The sequence below is a fragment of the Agelaius phoeniceus genome, chromosome 7 (assembly GCF_051311805.1).
Source record: "Agelaius phoeniceus isolate bAgePho1 chromosome 7, bAgePho1.hap1, whole genome shotgun sequence".
NCBI lineage: Eukaryota > Metazoa > Chordata > Aves > Passeriformes > Icteridae > Agelaius > Agelaius phoeniceus.
Window position 1 is genome coordinate 31,816,984 of NC_135271.1, and position 12,194 is coordinate 31,829,177.

Consider the following 12,194-nt stretch of genomic DNA (forward strand, 5'->3'; position numbering starts at 1 on the left):
CTGTATGGTTGATGGAAGAAGCTCCACTCTTCCAATTTCCTGCCTTCCCAGATTTCTGTAATGATAATTTGCTGCATTTCCACAAAGCCTGACAGATGCAAGCAGATACAAAAAAATGTTAATTGAAAATAATACATAGGTAAATAAATGAATAAAATCTTCTTGCCTCTTTTGGCATGGAGTCAGCCTGGACCATGCAAATGGTAAATAGTTCCTGCACTGTGGTTAAGCAGATGTTATATAAGGAAGAAGGCAGTTATGCACAACTCACTAAGATGTGTAAAATATCAGGCATGATAAATAGAGAACACTGCATTGCTCTCCTCTTCAATCTTCTGGATTAAGACTTGACTGTCATCTAATTTTCCTCTTGGTTGCAGTTTGAATCAGTTATTTAATATTTAGTATTACAGTGCCACTTGAGACCAGTCCTGTCCTAAATTTGTATGCTCGAAATGCATCTCTGAAAGTCTTAAGAGCAAAATTTAGTAGCGCAGAAAAGAGGAAAGGAAACACAGTAATAAATTTTGAAGTGATGCAGTTTTATAAATAATAAAGTGTGGTTTTATAATTAGGCCAGAAAATATGTATAATACAAAAGGTGTTTTGGTAACTCATTCTAGGCCTCATAGTTTCTGTTCAATGATTATGCAACTGTTCTCTTCTGAGTACTTTGAGGGCTACATAAAATAAAAATAAGACCTCAGAGACCTATGATCCTTGCCAAATCCTGACCTACAAAGAGATATTATCTGGAAAGCTCATGGGAAGCACACACAGAAAAACCAGATGTTGCTGCCTTGTGGTCTGACCAGCAGACCTGTTTTCTCATCAGTGATGCTCAATGCAAACAGCTGATGAGTCTTGGAGAGAGAAACCAATCCAAAGTCTTTCTAACAGGGACCTCCTCTCTCCATTCTCACAATGATCTCACGACTCACCTGTCTGCAGACACAGCAGCTGCTCACTGTCCCACTCCTTTACAGTTCTAGAGGAATGAAAACTTGGATCTTCCAGACTGCATTTGAATTTCACCTAATAATGTTGTCCAGCAATGATGGCCAACATTTGTATGCATAGGGCACCTTTGTGTCAGGTAACCACCTTCTTAGACCAACATGCATTACCTCTTTTCTTTTGTTCCCATGCTGAATGTTACTTTCCTGTAGCATTAAGTGTGCCCCAGAGTGGTTTTTGCCCTGCTGAAGCAGATGCTGAACCCTTAGGGGTTTGACCTGTGTGGAGGCAGGCTGGGTGCCAGTGCTGCTTCCCCATTTCCCTGAGGATGTGCCAGCAGCACATCCCAGGCTGTGCACAGCAGCCACACAGCCTCTGACTACACGGGCAGAGATCAGTCTGCCAGGGAGGGCCTGCTTTGTCTTCACATTCTGTATTTCCATTTCAGAAGATAAACCTCCCCAACTTCCAAGTGGGAGTTGCAGGGCTATTCTAGCTAAAATTGGAGGATAAGCAATGTTTATAGCAGAGTATTCAAACCTCATCTTGTCAATTTTGTTTTCCCTTTTACATGCCAAAGAAATGTATTTACTTTGTCATTTATGTTCCATCCCTTTCTGTGTCTCTCATTCATTGCTTGTTGGATCATTGAAAACTTAAAAAAAACCTCTACAAGTTGCTCATTACAGTGAAGGCTTTTTTTTGGTCCATTTTTTATCTTTAAAGATTTATTTTCCCTCAGCATTCCAAGCACTGTACAAAGAAAGAGGGACAGGAAATTTTTGCACTATTGTTCTTGCAAAAGTGCTTTTATCAGAGCAGATAAAGAAGATAGAACTCCAAATTTACCAGGAAGCACCATCTAACCAAACTATATTCATTAGTCTTAAAGTATGTCAAAAACTAACCATAAGGGATAGCATCAAGAATTTCAAAGCACACTTTCTGCAGCACCTTATACTGAATACTTCCTGTCTGATAGTCACAATTTCAGGCTGTTTCAGGGCCTGAGCTTAGAAGATTTACCCTGCCAATAACCAGGACTACATGAGCTGATGCACTACTTGAATCTTCTGAAAAAATTAGTGAAGTATTTAAATCTCACATACCCTTTTTTAAATCTGCTAGTTTCTTGAACTTCAGGGAAGTGAAAAATAAACATGCCTGTATGAGCAAATCCTGGTCACCAGTCAATACAAGCAGAAGGGCCTGTCACACTGATAGTATCAGTAAAATGTAATGAGTTCATGGGTTTACATATAATGCAAAACAGGAGCATAGAGATGAAGTTACCAGAAAGGTCCCCAGTGCAGCCTGGGCTCTGTGTGCTGCCACAGCAGGTCAATGGTGAGACACCAAAGCAGAAGACAGAAGCTGTATCAAACATAGGTTACCATGTGCCTATAGCTACATTACCTACCATCATCCCCAAAAGCATTAGACAAACTAGGAAGTTTCTCATCTCCATCAGCATCACGTACATGTTCTCACAGAGACAGCTGCAAGCCCCTTGCCATTGGCAGACAACTTCCTAACACAGAAAACAGTGTAGTTATATGCCTAGTTATATGTAAGTGAAAAATGTTAAACAATGTGAAAGCTAATTCTCCTCTTAACTCTGTGTCTCTGTGAAGAGGCATAGTCCATGGATCTATAAAATGAAAGGCAATCAAATATGAAATAAAATTGTGTAATAACATAAATACAAGGGAGAAGAGAGAAGTAAGGATTTGCAGTGTATAAAATAAAATTCATTCATTGCTGTGTATAAAATAATATCTTATTGCCACTTAACTCTTCAGTGTTTCAAGGCACTTGTCTCCAGTTTGCCAACTTTATTTAAAGCTGAGGCTGACTGAAGGTGGCAGCTTGTTCTGCCACAATGAAGAACTAGACAGTTTAAGGTGCAGAGAACACAAGAAAACAGTAGCTACTGCAGTCTTTTCAGTTTTCCTTTAGTTGTCTTAAATTGTTATACTGTGACTGTAATTTTGGATTTGTGTTCACATTAATTAGAACTTAGGGAGAAATTATTTAATTTCCACAATATAAGATAATGGTGAGCCCATACAACCCACAAGAGAATGGAAATCTAGTTAATTATAACCTTGCTTAATGTACAATGATAATGCTAAGTGATGGTGTCTTTGCAGGATGAGCGCATGAGTTAATTTAAATTTATTAATTGTGTTAAAAACTGTGTCACAGAAGGCAGTAAGGGCAGGGAATTCATAATTTTAAATAATTCAACTTGAGGGAAGAGGGAATTTCACAAGATGCAAAATAATAAGCGCTTAAAGCACTAAAGTCTTAAAATACAGTGAGCATATTATTGAGGACATGGCATGGACATCTTTGCCTGTCTGCTCCAGCAGAATAGCCGGGAAAGAGGGTTGGCAACTCCTGACACTTAACCAATGTTGTAATTTCTCCCTAACACCATGTTAGGGCAGTGAGAAGTCCTGAGGCCCAGCCTAAAAAGACAGATGTTCCAAGAGGCAAAGCTGAAGGCATAAACCCACAGCAAACCACGCTGAAGCAGCCGGGCATGATTGCCCAGAGTCTGCCTTTGGAAGTGTGTACTGGAGAGGAGGTACATGGAAGATGGTTAATATAGATTTAGCAGAGAACAAGTGTTAGAGAAGAATCAAAATTGCTGACATGGCTGCACTGTGCTCTCACAACTTTAAAATTAGGACAACTTGCCAGCCATTCACTTATTTGTGTGTCCAGGGACTCAAGCTACAAATCACTATGTATTACATAACTCAAGGCAATCAATACTGTCTTAACTCTCTTTCTCTTTGAGCAGGGAGGCCATCAGTGAACCAGTGTTGAATGACATCATACAAAAACATACATTTACATAAAATAAAAGGCTCCATCAATACTTTTCCATACTGACTTCATATATGGCTTAGAGAGTAGCAAAGGAATCAGTAACATGCAGAACTATTGAGTGCTACTCTTGTGGAGCAACTTTACATCTTACCCTGATGTAAAACAGATCAGGATTTCTGTCTTGGTTTTACATAGTCAAACATGACTCCAGGCCTTTTTGTATAGCTCTAGTTTCCCTGACGTGAGTCTCAGTATAAATGCCTCATTCACTTTTACTTTCTACAGAGGCTTTGCATTCAAGCACATCTCTCTTCAGTGATGTTACTAGACATAATTCTTTTAAGAGAGTAATAGGTCCTTGAATGTATTAACTCCAGAGTCTACATGCAACTCTTATAGTACTATTGTAAAAAGGCAGTATTTTACATGCTTAGGACAGATAAAAATTGCCAGATCATCTTTGTTACTCTGCGCTTCAGTTACCATTTATTAGCAATTAAGAGTCTCCTTTCTCAACTGCCCTACCACCTGAAGCCATAATAAACACCTCTTGCACTCAGCAAAGTCACATCTTCCCTGTTCTGGAACAATTTCACAGACTCCCACTCCCTTCACATTTCATTGAACATCTACATCCTTCATCCAAAAGCTGCCTCACAAATGTGACTCTGCCAACACCTGAGCCTACTTGCCCCTCATGTCATAATCCACTTATCAACACAATACAAAATATCTGATTGCCCAAGTAACAGCAATTCCCATTCCATGGAAAACAGCAAAGGAAAACAAAGGAGATAGTGCAGTTCTGTGGCCACTGAAGAGTAACTACCAGACTTGCTGCAGAGCATGTTGTGGGTCTTCACAGACTCATCCCCCCTTTGCTTTTCTAGTCATGAAACACTGGTAAGTCCTTCATTCCATCTAGCACTGGAGCAGCTGACAAATCAAAATTAAATGGACTCAAAGTACCATCTACCACAAATTTTTCCTCAGATCAGAAGTGTGTTAGAAGCTGGCCTAGGAGAGCCTGATGCTATTAAATACTCAGAGCTAAAAGCCTATTTATTTTCTAATGCTTTACTGCTCAACACAGAGCACAGACTGATTAATTCTTTCACACATTCTGTTATCATGTGCATCAGCACAGTTCAGAATTTCAACAACCAAACAGCTGTCTTCGTTTCTTTCCCTTGCACAGTTATTTTTCCAGTACAACTTTGTAGGACAGAATTACTCTGCTAGTTGAGAAAAGCAGTATGTCCAAGAAGTTGCAAACAGCCCACAGAATTTTCACACAAACGCGTATAACAAGCAAAAAACCTCCCAATTGGTACTCCTCTATATCTATACACATATATGAACACACACACACACACACACACATATACAGGCACAGACAGATAAAATCTTCCTCCAAAGCAACAACAAAATGTGCATAAACAAAATTTCAATTCCTTAGGAAAAAGAATATCTAGCTAGGATACAAGAGAGAGGCTCTTCTCTCCCCTACATCAAAACTAAAAGACACCCTACTTACAGACAATTTAGTATCCAAACTTCTTCTAGAGAATAAAGGGGAGGAAAAAATAGATCTTTGGCTCTTCAGTCTGCACATTTCCATGTTTTCACATGCAGAATCTTGCATAAACTCAAAACATCTCTCTTGGCCATATGTTTCTTCCAGACACTCCTTAGAAACCACATAAATATCTCTAATAAACAGCTTGCTTAAATGTACATAGCTGTAGGACAGACAAGCCATCGGCCTGATGACATTCCAAAATCCCAGGCTAGTAACTTACAGCATCACAGGTTCTCTCCCTTTGTGCCAGACAACAAGGGGAGAGGACAGAATGCTCTCTCTTCCTTTGAGAAAACCAGACATGCCTACACACTGGTAGTATGAGCAGAAACAATACACTGAAACTGGGAAGACACTGGAAGTGGTTTGGGAATCACTCCTGCATTGGCTTTCTGACACATCAAACATTAACAAAGACATTATTGGATTCTGTATTCTGTGTGGCAATAAGCAAGGTAATATTCTTGATTTAGGCTGTGCCATAGGGAGAGAGAAAAAAGAATAATAAAAACCCAACAGAAATACATGGAAGTAGAAAAGTTCATTTTGCACACTTAGTTGACCACTTTTTTCCCCTCCTTTACGCATGTTGGACTTTCAAGTTGAAGAAAGGAGTGCAAATGGTCTAAATTCACAAAATAGAAAGAAAAGCTATGGACAGACTATTCTCTGCAACTAATAGAGTGGGCTAAGTGCCTGAGCTTTGCAATCTGAGGTTTACTAGGTGGATACCTTTCCTAGTGACTACAAACTGTGACTTGAACTCCAGGTTTCATGCCAGAATCACCTAATCCTTGGGATATGAGGACTGACTTGCTAGTAAAATAATACTCAGTGCTGCATTTATTACTTTCTGACTGGATCATTAATCACCACCTGGTGATTATGTACATTAATCACCACCTAGTGAAATTATCTATTTCATGTTTCATATAAATACTTATCACCATAACATCTGAAAGCTTAAGCAGGTATGTAACACCACTAGGGTCTACCATTAGGGTCTCTGTGGCTCCAAAAATCAAATTACACCTTCTCTTCCACATTGACAGACACAACTCTATGGCGTGAATACTGGTTATGAAAGGTTCCTGAAAAAGTAATTTATTTTCACTATAATGCTGCGACACAAACAGTATCTATAAACAGGAGATTTTACTACTGTGTTTTTCTTCATATAACCATCATCTGCCCGTGGCCTGAATATCTTACAAACGCTGGCAGCAAAGGAATTATTCCATTCAAACAACCAACAAAACCATCAAAATACTCCCCACGAAAAAAAAAAAAAAACCCAAACCAAACCAACCACAACAAAACAAAAAAAACCCAAACCCACAGCACAAAACAACAAAAAACCTATAAAAACAAACAAACAAAACAAAAGCAAAACAAAACTAAAAAACCCACCAAACACCCCTTCCCTCTCAAGAAGCAGCGAGCAGTGTAGGTTTTGGGGTTTCTCTGCACTCTGTTCATGATCAGAATTGTAATTGTTTGAAAAGAAGGGAAGGGTTAGAAAACGTGAGAAATCTGTGACAATAAGAATCTAGTAATGAAGTTACTGGCATAGTGTGTTTGGAGCTGGATCTTTGGCATCATTCATCTCAGGCAAGTGTGTTTATCATTAAATTTCACTCTCAGCTTTTGTCACATTGAAGCTACTCTACCTTAGATAGTGCCCACGCTATTCATTTGCAAGAAAGATAAGGCAGTCAAAAATGGCCTACAGCCCTTCTGGCACAGCTCCTCTTCCCTTTCATCATGGAAAAGCCACTCTGGGCCCAAGGAACACTTTGTCTAGCAGTAAATTAAATCGTCTCCATGTGAAAAGAGTTGGAGTTCTTTTTAGGCAGATCCACATTTGCCGTGGGTTCTCTCACTTTTCTTCCCACGCCACAGTCAATCAGTGCTGTTCCCAGGAAAACTGAAGCCTTCTCTGGAGGGACAACAGCAGCTCAGCAGGATGAAGGTGTAGGCAGAGATCACTGTCATTCTGCTTGCTCTGCTCTTGCTTATGAGATAAGGGCACACTTTGTTCTGTCGAAACTCTCCACTGGCACCTGAATTACTGAAGACTGGAGTGCTCCCCTTCCCATGACTGCTGTGGGAACATGAACTTCAGGAGCTCAGAGCTTCAAAGCACCTGTCACACACAGTCACTACATGTCTGAAAAGCCACCCCATTAACTGAATAGCTATGAAAAGGCTACAGACCCCATACCAAAGGATTTCTTTGGTCAAAACTTTCTGAAGTACCTCACTTAGCGCTGTGATGGACAGATTTAACTAAGGGCAATCATCTTTAGACAATTTATCTTTTGTCTTCTTTTTATTTAACAACCCAACTGCCTTTTATCTTTATTCCTCCATTTCAGACATCCATCAGCTTGTATGGCTAAAGGTAGTGCTGTAAGCACAGCACACTAACATCAGGTGATTTGGTGTTAGCTGGTGCCCTGATAGTGTAGAATCAGAGCAACATGATTTCTGGAAGCTTTTGACCACTGAAAATACCTGAAAAGTACAATCTGACTCCTCCAGGACAATGAAGATTAATTTTCTCATTATTTATATTCTACCAATTTGTATAATTTTCTAACTGTCTGCAAAAGTACCTGTGAAAAACAAAGGGGAAAACTGATGAGAACACAGGCTCAACAAGACTCAAGAAGGGAACATGCATCCTTACATGCTCTCACAGAACTTCCTAAGGGTGCTGGGCTTTTCCTGGTTGCGCCTTTGTCGGAACCAACGCTGAATGCTGCGCACATCCCAGTCCAGCTGCTTGGAGAGCCCTTCCAGCCTCTTCTCATCTGGATGCTACAAAACAGAGAAGCACAAAAATTATTCCCTAGCTCAACTGCATTAACACTTTAAATTCAGAACCAGTGAAATTGACTCTTGCCTTCTTACCAAGGCTGTCTGTCAGACACATGGATACACAGAAATACATTCACAGAAATCTCTATTGGCAGATTCCCGTCAGAATACATTTACAATGACAATTAATCTAGAAGGACAGATGCTGTAATATGCCATGCTGGTCCATTACTGATAAAAAACTTTTAAGGGACAATGGGATTGAAACTTACTTGAAACTTGGAAGTGAAGTTTAGCAGCCATAAAATGCCATGCATTTCTGGAGCAGTGGCTCTTACAAACACTCCACTGCCTGCCACACACTAATACCTGTTCCACTCTCCTACATCAGGATCTTTGTCCTAATACCTGTTCCACTCTCCTACATCAGGATCTTTGTCCTAATACCTGTTCCACTCTCCTACATCAGGATCTTTGTCCTATCGACTGTTGCACTAGGGAAGATGGTTTGACTGACACGCAAAAAAGATAAATCCCATGTTTCTGCACAATAATGTTAAAAAATGAGGTCGCTAAACAAAGTGGCAACTTCAAAAGGCAAATCACCTTGACAACAGGGAGACATTTTCTGGAATTGTTTTCTGTAAAACTAAATACACACGAATATTCTCCAAAGCAGAAAATGTAGAAGTCTCACATCATTAGCGTGGGTGCAAACCAGTGCAGAGGTAAGGCAAAAGAAAATTAGTTTGTCTTTAATTAGAAGAGCAGTACTGGATGAATCTCCAATCATAGAGCAATTCTACATGTACAGTGAGGCATATGTACTACTTATATATTTCTCCTGATCACATCATTTTTTAAATAAACAGAAAAATGCACAATCTGTTTTCTGGAACTTTAGCTTTATTTCTGCAAACCAGTTACATATATTGAATGAAGTACAAGAGCTCTTACAACAAAGAGCCTTAAATTTTTAATTGTTGCAAGACACAAACAAACAAATTTCTGTTAGGCCGAAGTTTTGTCTATCAGCCTCCAAGAAAACACAGGAAAGAGAAGGAAATTAAAGGATGAGACAAGAGAAGGTTGAAGTTGGATGGATTTGGCATCCATCTCAACAAAGTTTTTTAGTCAACCAAAGTATCTACTAGTTTTTCAATAGAAGGTTAAGAAAAGCAATTTCTGTAACCTTAGAAAAATGAAATGTTTGATGCAGCTCTTGGGAGTTTGACTAGAAAGAACTGCTGTATAGGATTCAGAAAAGGCAGGTCCAGAAACTGGACACTTTCTCTGAGAGCAGCTACCAGATTCTTGCAGGAAAGCAGACACTTTTGTTTGGAGCTCTTCACACTCACAGATATTTCAGGCCCTGTGTCTGACTACCAGATTTTATGACGAAATATTAAAAACAAACAAATAAACAACCCCACAACTAACAAAACTTAACCATTCTTCCTTCAGCTTAGTCTGTGTGAGAGTATATCCTGAAGCTTTCAGAAACAAGGCACATGCAATTCCCTCCCTGAGAACAGGACAAAGTCACAGCAAGTGCCATGGTGATCTCTGGGTAGTATAGGACACACAAGCAAGACAGATCCACAGCCTATTTCACTGTCTGTGACACTGAACCCAGTTTTATCCTCTATGACTTTAATACTCTCTGTTTACACTGCTGCCCAGCTGCAGTCTGGAGCCAAGGTGGGAATGGAAAGCTCCTGCAGAAAAATTTGGGATGCCTGAAAACATGGACAGAACAACAAACAGGTTGAGATGTCATATGGTGTGAGATGTAGAGACAGTTATGTAAGTTGTGGGGGGAAATCTTGTACAAGAAAGATATGCAAGCTGTAAATAAAACATTTTTAAGTCAGTTTCTCCCCACTTTTCTAGGTTGCTCTCCTTTAGCTGGGACACCAGCAAAACAGGCCTTTCCCTAGAAGGAGTAGCTTTGAAGTTTCATGGAAAACTCAGTATCAATATTACTGGCTTACAACAAACCCTTTTTTTCTAAAAACCCCAACAATTTTGCAAAATTGATGCAAAATAGATAAGAAGCAAAAACAGATAAGAATCAAAAAAATGTAGGTGGCCATATGGCATCTACAAAGTGTTTCTGTGACAATTTTTTATTGAAAACTTACAGGAGACATCATAAAGGGATACACAACCACTCAAGCTGGCATTAATGACATCCCCAATATCTGAATTTGTGATATGAGATGCAAAAATGCCCACTGCATTTATCTGTTAGCCTTGCTTTGTTCAGACATAGTTCACAGTGCCACATCCCACTTCACAAGGTAAATATTTGAGTCAGACACACTACCTTTGTAATAGCTGTGAAAACCTTCTCCAAGATAGCATTAGGTTGAGCTTTCTGTGGTCCATTGGCTTGGACTTTAAGGCCTAAGGCACATGGTTTAGCAATGAACCTGTGAGAAACAGAAAAATGAGAGAAGAAAACATTCAGTTTTTTACTTCATTACTGTTACCAATCAATGGCATGTGGTAAATGGCAAACATTATAACCCTGCCAACAAAAACAATACCTAGTTTTACAGCTCAAAAACAAGCTCATGTAGGCAATTACATCACAAAGTAAGGAACATCACTTCGAAAGATGAAAAGAAGTCCTAGAACACATGAAACAGAGGATTTTCTTTCATGTTGTGAAGAAAGAGATTAGAACAAAAGCATGAGAGGAATGCCACCTAGAGAAGCACCAACTAAAGGGAAGAGCAGGGCAGTTTGAGGAACACATAATATTATCCTCCAAACACAGCCTTTTTAAAAATCAGTTTCCAAAGTAGCTACCACCTCAGGACTCCTTTGGCACAATGGAATTTCTGAATCCTGAAAGGCAGGAAGCATTTAAGCTGCCCAGTCAATACAATTTCCAAAAAGCATAAAATTTTCATGGTACAGAGACACAAGCAATACTCTTCTGCTGAAGTATGAGGCTGTCCAAAATCCTAACACCAATCCACAAGTTCTCTGAGACATTTTAGAGCTGAATTGTGTAGTTTGCATATAGTCAAAGACCACCACTCTACTCACAAAAAATTAAATTATTTGTAACTACGAGTCTAAATCTGGAATTCCCATGAAAGCTAAAAGCATTGTATAGGAATCCCATTCATATCTGAACACTATGAACCTCTGCTATGTTTGAGCTATATAACTCATTACTTCACTTAAACAGCTTCTCTTTCCCTAAACTTCATTTGCCAACAAGGACCAAAACAGCACTTGGTACTTAAGTGGTTCCACATTTATCCAGCTGAATGACCACAAGCTACAAAAAATCCTGGAATTCTTATGCACACACAAGCCCCATTTTAAGCCCTGTTATGAGCTACAACTGCTGTTTCTGCCATGTTTAAGACAGCACTGCTGATTAAAGGGAATTAAGTCCTAATCAATGTGATAGTGGTTACAGCAATAGCATTTGGTAAACAAAGATGGGTGATGCCAGACCACCTTGTTTTCCTGGAGAAAAATTCTTGATACATTGACACAAATCCATATGAAAGACAATTCTGTAGCCTGAATTGGTGATTGACTGAGAGGACAAATATTCAAAAACACATGCAATGTTATTGGTGATCTCACTATTTGCTCCTAGCGTGTTACAGAAGTAAAAAAAAACCCTTATACTCTGTAAAACTTTGGTGGCAACCTAAATTGATTGCAGATTGTAACCATCATGCTACCTCTATAGCATCAACCAAATTAAAGGCATTGCATCAGGTGTAAATTCCCTGCTTTAGAGTTCAGAGCTTTGATGAATCCAGTTTCACTACTAAGCTCAAGAAGGCAATCCAGTCTTCAACTCATGAAAAAGAAGCATGTAAGCTCTGCACATATTAGATGTAAATACAGTTTAATCAAGCCACATTGGAAACTTGTGTGTTAAAGTATAAGCTGACAAAAGAAGTGAGAATTGCATTCTTAAGTTCAAAACATAACCAAAGCAGTGCTGGTAATT

The 12,194-nt window shown here is 39.2% G+C and overlaps 1 protein-coding gene across 1 annotated transcript in view; it reads right to left on the minus strand.

Moving 5' to 3' along the window:
- Positions 1-12,194, minus strand: part of CERS6 (ceramide synthase 6) — a 97,697-nt gene that overhangs the window by 53,293 nt on the left and 32,210 nt on the right. Inside the window, exons 2-3 of the mRNA XM_054636546.2 lie at positions 10,533-10,638; positions 8,073-8,203 (exon numbers count right to left, since the gene is read on the minus strand). Coding sequence (XP_054492521.1) covers positions 8,073-8,203; positions 10,533-10,638 — 237 coding nt within the window. The remainder of the gene's footprint in view (positions 1-8,072; positions 8,204-10,532; positions 10,639-12,194) is intronic.